Below are 10,510 nucleotides of genomic sequence, written 5' to 3'. Positions count from 1 at the left end.
AGGAGAAACCCTAGGCTAGCCCCCCTTTCGGCACCATTGAGCTTTGAAATTGCATGCAAAATATTGCGCAATTTATCGCTTAAATTCACCTTTTAAAAGTACAAAACCCAACCTAAGGGAAAACAAAAATTGGACCTTGCTCTTTAAAATGCTACTTGAAGGAACCCACCTAAATTCCCATTTTAAGCACCAGTGAACTTTGAAAACTCGCATGCAAAACATGGGGAAAGTTGCAGCGAAAATTTTGAAAAATCCCCAAAACTTGTTCATTGGGGGGTCAAAAAAAGAACCGACTTTGTTCGTTAAAGTGTCAGTTGAAGGCACCCTTCACAGGCCCCACTTTTACAGTTAAATAACTTTGAAAATTCCCCTGCAAACGGCGATATTTTGCATGCGATTCTCTTTCAAACTGAATTTTCTGGCAATAATTTTTTAAATTTTAATTTAAACTGGAGTGTAGTCGAAAACGCAATAATATATTTTAAGTACAATAATAGATAGACTGAACTAACTGACGACTTTGAAATGACATTCAAACAACATTCATTTTTCAATATGCAGATAGGAATGCCAAGAATGTCTACTCGCGTATTTATGGAATTCCGACGTAGTACCGCATTCCTAGGGACACCCCTGTCCCTATTGGTCCAATGCCTGCCATTCATTAGGAAAGTTCATTCATAAGCCTGTGGCTTTGACATTTTGAGGTTATCTGAAAAAATTCAAACTATGCTGGTGGCTTAATTGTGGTGTTTGGCCTTTTTATCGTTAGTTTTATTATATATTTGCATGATTAGTTGGTGGTGCGTGCAACGTTGAAAGGTAAGCAAAACCCGCACAAGTTTGGGTTTAATAAACAAAACTGTCAATTTGTGTTTGACGGGCAAATTAGGGCTAGTTTTGCATAGGTTGTCGACGGAATTTGATGTAATTTTGTGTTTTTCGTTGAACTGTTTCGCTGGATGGTACAAAGTGCTTGTTTTAAAACTTTTCAGCTTCAACACGCAATATAAATCAACATGAATAGTGCGTATTTCACGTAGTTATCGGGAGAAACCCACCCAGAGGTTCGCCATGGTAGGATGTTTAAATTATTTTTATCTTCGGAACCTACTAATAGTAAAATTACACTGCAATGATATTAAAGCATAACAGCAAGCAAACTAAACTAAATGTACAGAGTGTTAGACCTGGAGGTCGATTTAATTTAGTTGCTACTTGGCAATTAATCTCGCTAGAACTTAGACTTTTCGGCAACATTTCTGTGGCATTTTTTGTGAATTTTTTATATAAAAATTAAGTGTGTATTGTTGCAGGAACGCCCAGTATACAATTATTTTCAAAAAATGACAACGAAGTCAGAGAGAGCGAGGAAAGGAAGAGGGAGAGTGAGAAAAACCGAAGTTCCATTGCGGCTCGATAACCTGCTAAACATCCGTTAGCGTCCGACTAGAGGCACAACAGGCATGATATCAGCTGATCGATGTCACAAAGCTTTCCAGAATCCAAATTCTATTTTCATTTTCCAATTTCCACAAACAGTCGAAAATAGCACGTTGTTATGATAAGTACGCGTTGATTGTGGTCAAAAGAATGAGCGAAGAACGTGAACGTCTCAAATACAAACTCTACTATGCTGCCTGTACAGGCATGTCGATCTCCTTATACACCATGTTATCCGAACTGGACATAAATGAAGCAAATCAGCTCCTCAACGAGGTAATTGCTAGATTTACTCATTCACCGGACATTGTGCCTTTGTTCTAAAACCGTCCCGTTCGATGGCATGCCTTTGTGTTGAGGGAAATGGCGCATTTCGTCGCAGTTCCACTGGGAGCTTTTGTTGCCTGCATCCCACCCACACCAATCACTTCTCTATGCTTCTTCGTCTATTCTAGAACCTGTCGGACGATGAGGGCCAGGAATGCAGCCCCCTGGTGGCTGCCGCACGGTGTGGACATGAAAAAGTCATTCGGATCCTCCTCAACAAGTTCAATCCCGACATTGAGCAGGAGGGAGTCGTTAAATTCGATGGATACGTTATTGAGGGGGCTACTGCTCTTTGGTGCGCAGCCTGTGCTGGTAACTATCCCACTAACACCAGTCTCCAGAGACACACAAGAACTTAAAATCACTTAGCTTTTTTAGAAGAAAACCCTGTTCTACTACCCGAGCGCAATCATGATCAAAGGTTTTATTTGCAAAGTAGCCCCTTCAACCAATGAACGAAGTAATAGACAGTGCAAGTTCCCCTTTGGTTTCAGGGCACCTTAACGTAGTGAAAATTTTAGTGACATCCGGAGCTGATGTGAACCATTCAACGAAAACAAATTCCACGCCGTTACGAGCTGCCTGCTTCGATGGCCGTTTGGATATAGTCAAGTACCTAACATGTCATAAGGCCGACATCCATTTGGCAAACAAGTACAACAACACTTGCTTGATGATCGCTGCCTATAAAGGCCATGTAGATGTGGTTAGTCCGGGTGTTTTCAGTACAAGTGACGAATACCGAATATAACAATGCCTTGTTTCCAGGTGAGTTTCCTGTTACGAAACGGAGCCAATCCAAATGAGCGCGCTCTATGTGGTGCGACAGCGTTGCATTTCTCGGCTGAATGTGGATACCTGGAAGTAGTCAAAGAACTACTAAGCTACAATGCCATTTTCTACGCAAACGACACAGGCATGACTCCTATAAAATCAGCGGCGGAGCGAACGCAGCAGAAAGTGGTCGCCTATTTAGTAGAGCGGCCTGAAATCAGCAAAGAGGAGCAAGTTGAGGCGTTGGAGCTGCTGGGGGCTTCCCTTGCCAACGACAAGGAGAACTACAACATCAGCAAAGCCTACAAATACCTGCATCAGGCGATGGCTCTTAGGTGAGCCGGCCTTTTGCTTTGATTGTATGCCTTAACTATTAAACCGGGGGTTTTAGGTTTAGTGATCCGGATAGACCGATAATGAAGCCAGCCGTTCCCCCGATTCCGGCCTACGAAAACTGGGTGGAAACCCAAACTTTACCCGAACTGGAGGCCATTGCGGGAAACACCAACAGCCTGCATATGGAGGCCTTGGTTATACGGGAGCGCATTTTGGGTGTTCACAACCACGAACTGCCCCATCCCATCATCTATCGGGGTGCCGTGTTTGCAGATAATGCCAGATTTGATAGGTAACTATTGCGGAATTTTCTGCAGTCGATCTATTTTGTGTTTCTTTAGAATTGTCTAGAGTCCAATAATATCAAATTCTAATGATTTTTCAATTATCTCTCTTAGAATGAATTTTTCATAAACTGTTGGTCTGTTGCGTCTGAATCCTTGCTGTCCCTTGTCCATAGAATTATCTCATTGTGTCAGGATTAGAGGCATTTTCCAAGTTTATTTCTCCATACTTCATTTCATTGCTGATGTCATCTGATGATCCAGTTTCGTGAACTTCGTTCTTCAACCAACTTCCTACGCTCACACCGCTTAGAACATACAGTTACATTTTATCATTATCGATGTCGATTATTCAATAAAACTCGTGCATCGTTTAGGAACATAAAATGAATGAAATTTCAGATGTTTAGAGCTGTGGCTACACGCTTTGAAGCTGCGCCAAAAGAACCACATACCTGTCGTGAAGGATTTACTAAGATTTGCACAGGTTTTTTCGCAAATGCTCCATGTAGGCGTGCAGGTAACTTACGTGCAGGTGATTGAAGTGCTGGCGGCCGCCATTATAGAGCTCGAACGCAACAAGGAAAAGTTGGCCAAACCCGGGCCGAAAGACGAGCCCGAAACCGTTATGGTAATTTGCTGTTTTATGTACAAAATATTGGTTAGTACTTGGTGAAAGTGAGTAACGTTGTGAGCCAAAGAGACTAACAAAGATGTGGATTAACCAAATTGCGCGCCTGTTTGTCCTAGTGGCTTAAGATTAACTCAGCTTGCCTAAGAAATTGATTTAGGACTCATCCTGTCTCTTTGTCTAGGCTTTGCTTTATTTTACTAAAGTGTTGCTTTGGTGTTTCTTTGATTGCCTGGAACTTCTAAGAGCACTTGAATAATCAACGCATTGCATGTGTTACAGGATGAAATCGAAAGCAATCTCACCACCACTCTCTATATTCTTACCATTCTCACCAAGCTGATGAAAAAGTGCAACGAGGAGGAAAAATTTAACGTACGCCGAATGGTTTTCGCCCTCAATCAGCTGCAGTTAACATTGAGGAATGGACAGACACTTCTGCATCTAGCCTGTAATGCCGAAACGCCCGTCGATGATTTCCATACGAATGATATTTGCAAGTAGGTGTTCAAAGGGAGCTTATCACGTTTGCCGAATTTTCAAACAATCCGTTTTCTTTGCAGATTTCCGTGTGCCGAAACAACACGATTGCTGATTAGATGCGGCGCCAACGTCAACGCAATGGATAACGAGCGAAATACTCCATTGCACGTCATAGTCAATTACCATAAGGCAATTTCCGACTTCCTGACGCTTCACTCGATTATTACAGATCTGACGGAAAACGGCGCCCACACGGACATTGTAAATAATAAGGGGGAAACGCCACTGGAATCATCCACCACAGGTAGTAAGTTCACTATAGATTCTTGCTTTAAAAAAAATTACGCAATTCCTGCGCTCTTGTCGAAATCGATTTCCTGGTCACAGACGTTTTGGGTTTTGTAATAACAACAATTTGATTCTGGAAAGATAGACTTGAGTGTGTATGAAAAATCTACACCCAAGTAGGAAAAAGGACGGTGAAATGAGGAAAGGCGAGGCTTCTTCTGAGAAACTAATATGGTGCATCAAATCTTTCAGTAGGAATAACTGGCTCTTAATACAGGCGCGATTTGGATCATTGAAAATTCGTTCTAAAGCGAGCGATTTTGTTGAAAAATCGTATTTTGCAAAATCGAAATCGGTGGAGAAACTTGAGTTTGAAGGCGAAATGACGATTTTTCAAGTCAAATGTTATCAATGTTTTTGTGGATTTTAGGTCGCAATTTTTTGGGAAAACAGCTTTTTGTATGTATAAATTATCTGCATAACGCTGTTAATATCGGGCTGATTTGAAAATTGTGGAAAACGTACGAATTTCAATAAAAACTGCCCTCGGAAAATTGCAATCGGTTGACAACCTCGGAAACTATGATGATTTGAAGGTGGAAAAGCGATTTCTTGAACTTTTGCTTTTGCGATTTGCCTCCATTAACTTATTTTCAAAATACAACATCAGATTGTTTTCAAAGTGTATTCTCGGCATGCACTGTGCCATATATTCACTGTCTGTAAGAAAATTTGTACTGATAACAGTTTGGAAGGAAATGGGCTCTGAATATCGACAAACCTAAGACTCCTTGCACACACTTCCTTACTTTTTTGTAAAAATCTCTTTAAAAGCCCATAAACTTGAAGGAAAAAGTAGTTTTAGGGGGTCAAAGTTCATTTTTCAAGCCAAAGTCGTTTCAGCGCCAGGGGAGTTTAAGTTTTCAAAGGTCTGTAACGCAGGTTGTTCTTGGAAACACGCTCTTTTGCTACAAGTTTGGCGGCGCACCAAGATTTTTTTTAATCCCAAAAGGCATTTTTAAAAGTGACTCAATGGTTTTTAAAAAAATTGCAATTAAAATTAAAAACAATTTTATTTTGGAAATTTTTAAATTTTTTCATTTAAGAGTCAAATTTAGACCAGAATGCCATTAACATGGTTTTCGCATACAGTTTCAGAGAAAATGGAGTTTGAAGTTAGAGACTTAAACTGCCACCCACATTGTGTGCACACTTATTTGCCTATAACTCCGCAACTGTTGGCAATATTTCAAAACGAAAAAATGCCCTGGGTTTTCACGGGTATTGGCTAAAGCTCAGCAGTCTTGAAAAAAAATCGACATTGGCGACGGTTTGGTAGATAATAAACCCTGAATGTTGGCAACCGTTCGATTGTTCCATTTGTGCAAACCGCCACTCTTTGCCGGTAGCTTAAATAAGCCCCAATAAGCCCAAAGAAGTAGCTGTAGAAACTATTTCAGCCTTAAATTGGATAGCAACTACACTAAGGGAGTAAAACGCATGTTTCTCATCCAAAAATAATTTTTTGCCGTTTTAGGTTTTATTTTTCAAGTACAAATTTTTCGATTAGATTGTATTTGAACATCAATGAGGCTTTTGGTTAGAAACTTCCAAAAAGGCAACTTTTCAGTATCCGCACATTAGACCATTTTCTTACAAATTGGGCAAAAAAATTCGGAAATTTCCTGGAAGATCGTCTAAAATTTATATTTTCAGCCTCCTTCGTTCCGTCGCTTAAAATCTCTTAATTTCTGAACTAGAGCAAATGGTGACTTGAAATTTACAGTCTGTTGCCAACATCTGGCATCTCTAGGCGTCGGACCATTTTTATTAATATTCTCCAAAATCTGACATTTTATCCTATTTTTATATTTTTTTGTTTTTTATTGTTTTTCTTTTCATATTGCTAGCCACAAACCTCAGTCGCTCTTTGAGTAAGAAATTGTAACTATTGTCTTGAAATTTTTACAGTCGCACTAGACGCATGCTATAAACTTCCTTTGTTCTGTCTTTAAAAAATTCTCCAAAACCTCCAAAGGAAAGCAAGTAGCAACTTAAAATTTTTGTTGAAGTTCGTTGACAAAATGTCTCTATGTTCGTCGAAATGTTGATTAAAATTTACCGAAATCTGAACTTTTTCCCATATAATTGAAACTGATCCTGACTCACCCAACTGCGTTATTTCCCTAAAAAAATTGTAACTTCTAAACCCAAAAACTTGAAACATTTGTCTCTACAGATGTTAAGATTTTTAAGAATCCACGATAAAAGGTTTTCATGAATTGTTTATTTCATGAGTCCAAAATGTCAAGTTTACTCTAGAAACACTCTTGAGATACACGAAATATCGTTTAAAATGTCGCGAACAAATTGTTTCTTTTCCGTTTTTTTTAATCATCACCATCGCTTCTGTATATGCACGAACAACTGATTTATGCATAAGTTGAAGCGTGTTGTCTACAGTTAAGGTTAAAACAGTTGAAGTATCCGCTGAAACTTTTAGTAGTATTTTATGTACCTCAAGATCGTTTCCACCGTAAAAACTTGAAATTTTTGACTCAAGACAACCTTTCGTCGTGAAAATTTAGCTGAAGCTGTTAGCTCTTGAAATCTCGATGTTTTGCCTTCACAGCAGTTCGCTCTTCCATGAAGAAATTAAGAAGTTCGTTTCTGATGCGAAATCCTTCAGCGATTTGAAAGCATCCAGATCTTGTCATATTCGAAAAAAATCCGGTTTATTTTCCGATGTTAAAGCGAACTTTTCGTCTGCACTTAATCGGAAAGTTTACGAAATTTGTTCCTGGTCTTCTTATCTCCTTTGGAAGTGATGGAAGAAAATCGAACTGGTGGAAGTTTAACCGAACTTATTCTCATCTAGTTTTAAACAGTAATTTATTGGAAGATTGAAATAGTCTTCTTCTGGACGACTTTGGAATATGGCAAGCGCCTCATTTGTTTTTGTTCTGAAGAGGTTTTTTAGGAAATTGCTCTTTGTTTTTCTCCTCTTCTAATAATGTACGGGTTGAAAGTGCGACGTTGTCCATCTTTTCAACGACTTTTCTCAAAAATTCCTGACGAACGTCCTCGTGAACTGATCTGGTGCGGCCTTAGATGTATACCGAAAAGGGGCAGAAACAGAAAGAAGAAAATCTCACTCCCCAGGCTTAGAGAGGCAACAAAATGCCATCAATGTAGAACTGTATTCCTTATGCATAACATCCGTTAAAGCTCAATAATAAATGTATCGAGAGAAGCTTCTCTGGTCTAGAAATGCTTTTGCTTGCTTGTTTTTGAACATCCTTTTTGGATGCCTAGTTTATTATTATTTTCTTTAGGTGTAGCTGAAATCATCCTAAAGACTCAAATCAAAATCAGTCTGAAATGCATGGCAGCAAATGCAGTAAAAGTGAACAATATCCCGTACCGAGGTTTGGTGCCATCCGGTCTGGACGAGTTTATCGAGTTGCATGGCAAAGGAATCGAAAGATGGGAAACGTACAAAGCCGAACTGAACACATTATGATTAAACTTCAATTTAGACATAGTTGCCTTACTGATGGAAAGATTCAATGTTTTTTAATGTTTTACAGTTTAGCGTTATTTTTTTATAAGTCATTGGCTTTTTGATAAATTAGTGATTACCAGCTTGATGGAATATCGCAATACCGCTGTGAAATGTACGTTAAATTATGATCTATAATTAGGAATAAAAATGATTCATCGTTAAAATGTATTGTGATATTTCAAGAGCTTCTGCTCGAAAACTTGTGCTCTCGTTGATAATCCTAGCGCTAAGACTATTGACCTATGACTTTGAGACTGTATTTTTTTAGTTATACTTGTACATTGTGTTCTGTATAAAATGTATATAAAACTAGTAAACAGAATTAGTGAAATCGTACAGTCTATGCAATGTTAGGACTCCTCTAGGGTTTCGATGTCTAGTCTCCGATTACTAACTAAACGCTTATATATACAGAAAGAGTTTTATTTCTTGAGCCCTGAAGAAATCTTTTAAACAAGCAAGTTTTATGAATTGTGGAATTAAATTGATATTTGAAGTTTCAGGAAATTTATGGCGCTGTAAATAATTCCTCAGTGTGAACTGCACAAGCATTTTAACTCTTGGCAGTTTTTAGATAAAAAATCAAACACATTTAGTTGATAGTTATATCGTTGAATTCGCTATTAAACACTAATACGTTTAATTTTTTCTCGGTTTATATGAAAAATACAAGTTGATGGTTTCTCAGAAGCGAAACGTGGGAATACATTTTCAAAGGCACCATCTTGTAGAGGTTGAATAGCTGCCATGCGAAAGTAATTTTTGTTTTTTTTATATGATTTCAAATAAAAACGAAAATCCGAAAACTAGCTTTGTTCTAAATATCTCAAAAATTGAAAGAAATACTGTTAACTCTTAACTACGCGAACTGTTTTCTTGATGCGCAACTTTTCCTAGTTTAACCGACTTAGTATCTCTTTCGCCACATTAAACGAGACTTCAAGACGTTTGAAGCCCATTTTCAAGCTCTCTAAAGTGAAATCTAAAGAGCTCTCTGTTAAATGTGGCTTCAAAAAATGTAAGCCCCTTGTAAAACTCGCTAAAGTGAAAGCTGAAGTGCAACACTTATATTCTTTTAACGCGAACTTTCATCAAGAAATGTTGTGTAATTGTCGTCTTTCATTTGCCACTTTTTCAGTATATTAAATGCGATTTCAAGGTACTTGAAGCCCGTTTTCAAGCTCTCTAACGTGAGAGTTCAAGTGCAAAACGTGCGAAATTATGACGCGAAGTTTAGTGTGAAATCGATTTTGTATTGTCATCCTTATTTTGCCTCATTTCCATATTAATAAATGTGGCTTAAAAAAATTTAAGCCCCTTTTAAAACTCTCTAAAGTGAAAGCTGAAGTGCAACACTTATATTCTTTTAACGCGAACTTTCATCAAGAAATGTTGTGTAATTGTCGTCTTTCATTTGCCACTCTTTCAGTATATTAAATGCGATTTCAAGGTACTTGAAGCCCGTTTTCAAGCTCTCTAAAGTGAGAGTTCAAGTGCAAAACGTGCGAAATTATGACGCGAAGTTTAGTGTGAAATCGATTTTGTATTGTCTTCCTTATTTTGCCTAAGTTCCACATTATTAAATGTGGCTTCAAAAAGCTTAAGCCCCTTTTAAAACTCCATAAATTGAAAGTTGTAGTGCAAAACTTACTTTCATCGCGAACTTTCATCAAGAAATGTTTTGTAATTATCGTCCTTCATTTGCCACATTTTCAGCATATTAAATGCGACGTCAAGAAGCTTGAAGCTCATTTTCACGCTCTCTAAAGTGAGAGTTCGAGTGCACACCTTGCAAAGTTTTGACCTGAACTTTATTGCCAAATCGATTTAACATTGCCATCCTTATTTTGCCCCAGTTTTACATTAATAAATGTAGCTTTAAAAAATGTAAGCCCCTTTTAAAACTCTCTAAAGTGAAAGCTGAAGTGCAACACTTACATTCTTTTAACGCAAAATATCATCAAGAAGTGTTTTGTAATTGTCCTCCTTCATTTGCCACTCTTTCAGTATATTAAATGCGACTTCAAGGTACTTGAAGCCCATTTTCACGCTCTCTAAAGTGGGATTTCGAGTGCAAACCTTGCGAAATTTTGACGTGAAGTATAGTGTTAAATCGATTTTGCATTGTCATTCTTATTTTGCCCCAGATTCACATGATTAAATGTGGCTGCAAAGTTTTGACCTGAACTTTACTCTAAAATCGATTTAACATTGCCATCCTTATTTTGCTCCAGTTTTACATTAATAAATGTGACTTCAAAAAATTTAAGCCCCTTTAAAACTCTCTAAAGTAAAAGCTGAAGTGCAAAAGCTCTCTAAAGTGAGATTTCGAGTGCAAACCTTGGGAAAAAAAGATCTGTTTGTTTTGTAAGCCAAGAA

The 10,510-nt window shown here is 38.1% G+C and overlaps 1 protein-coding gene across 6 annotated transcripts; it reads left to right on the top strand.

The window, feature by feature from the left end:
* The first annotated feature begins 1,338 nt into the window (after nucleotides 1–1,338).
* On the top strand, nucleotides 1,339–8,544 carry LOC109543507 (protein fem-1 homolog B). 6 transcript variants are annotated; one of them, XM_048661989.1, is made up of 10 exons: nucleotides 1,339–1,719; nucleotides 1,899–2,082; nucleotides 2,149–2,230; nucleotides 2,292–2,476; nucleotides 2,539–2,879; nucleotides 2,936–3,172; nucleotides 3,567–3,825; nucleotides 4,078–4,295; nucleotides 4,359–4,585; nucleotides 7,902–8,544. In XM_048661989.1, exons 1-10 carry the CDS (start codon nucleotides 1,694–1,696, stop codon nucleotides 8,087–8,089), a joined length of 1,947 nt encoding a protein of 648 aa, XP_048517946.1. In that variant the 5' UTR covers nucleotides 1,339–1,693; the 3' UTR covers nucleotides 8,090–8,544. The 6 variants fall into 6 exon arrangements, with proteins under 6 accessions (XP_048517946.1, XP_019768800.1, XP_019768802.1 ...); XM_019913241.2 differs by lacking the exon at nucleotides 2,149–2,230 and having other exon boundaries at nucleotides 1,341–1,719; nucleotides 2,265–2,476; XM_019913243.2 differs by lacking the exon at nucleotides 2,149–2,230 and having other exon boundaries at nucleotides 1,344–1,719; nucleotides 2,265–2,476; nucleotides 4,359–4,582.
* The last annotated feature ends 1,966 nt before the right edge of the window (nucleotides 8,545–10,510 follow it).

Source organism: Dendroctonus ponderosae, unplaced genomic scaffold, assembly GCF_020466585.1.
Source record: "Dendroctonus ponderosae isolate FM_Combo_2020 unplaced genomic scaffold, Dpon_F_20191213v2 Dpon_F_20191213_10, whole genome shotgun sequence".
NCBI classification, from domain to species: Eukaryota; Metazoa; Arthropoda; class Insecta; order Coleoptera; family Curculionidae; genus Dendroctonus; species Dendroctonus ponderosae.
This window is presented reverse-complemented; position numbering and strand designations above follow the sequence as displayed.

Coding starts and splice junctions, on each gene's coding strand:
- LOC109543507 (XM_019913241.2), top strand. CDS start 1,594: ATGAGCGAAGAACGTGAACGTCTCAAATACAAACTCTACTATGCTGCC. Junction 2,880..2,935: donor CATCAGGCGATGGCTCTTAG/GTGAGCCGGCCT, acceptor CGGGGGTTTTAG/GTTTAGTGATCCGGATAGAC. Junction 4,586..7,901: donor GGAATCATCCACCACAGGTA/GTAAGTTCACTA, acceptor TATTTTCTTTAG/GTGTAGCTGAAATCATCCTA.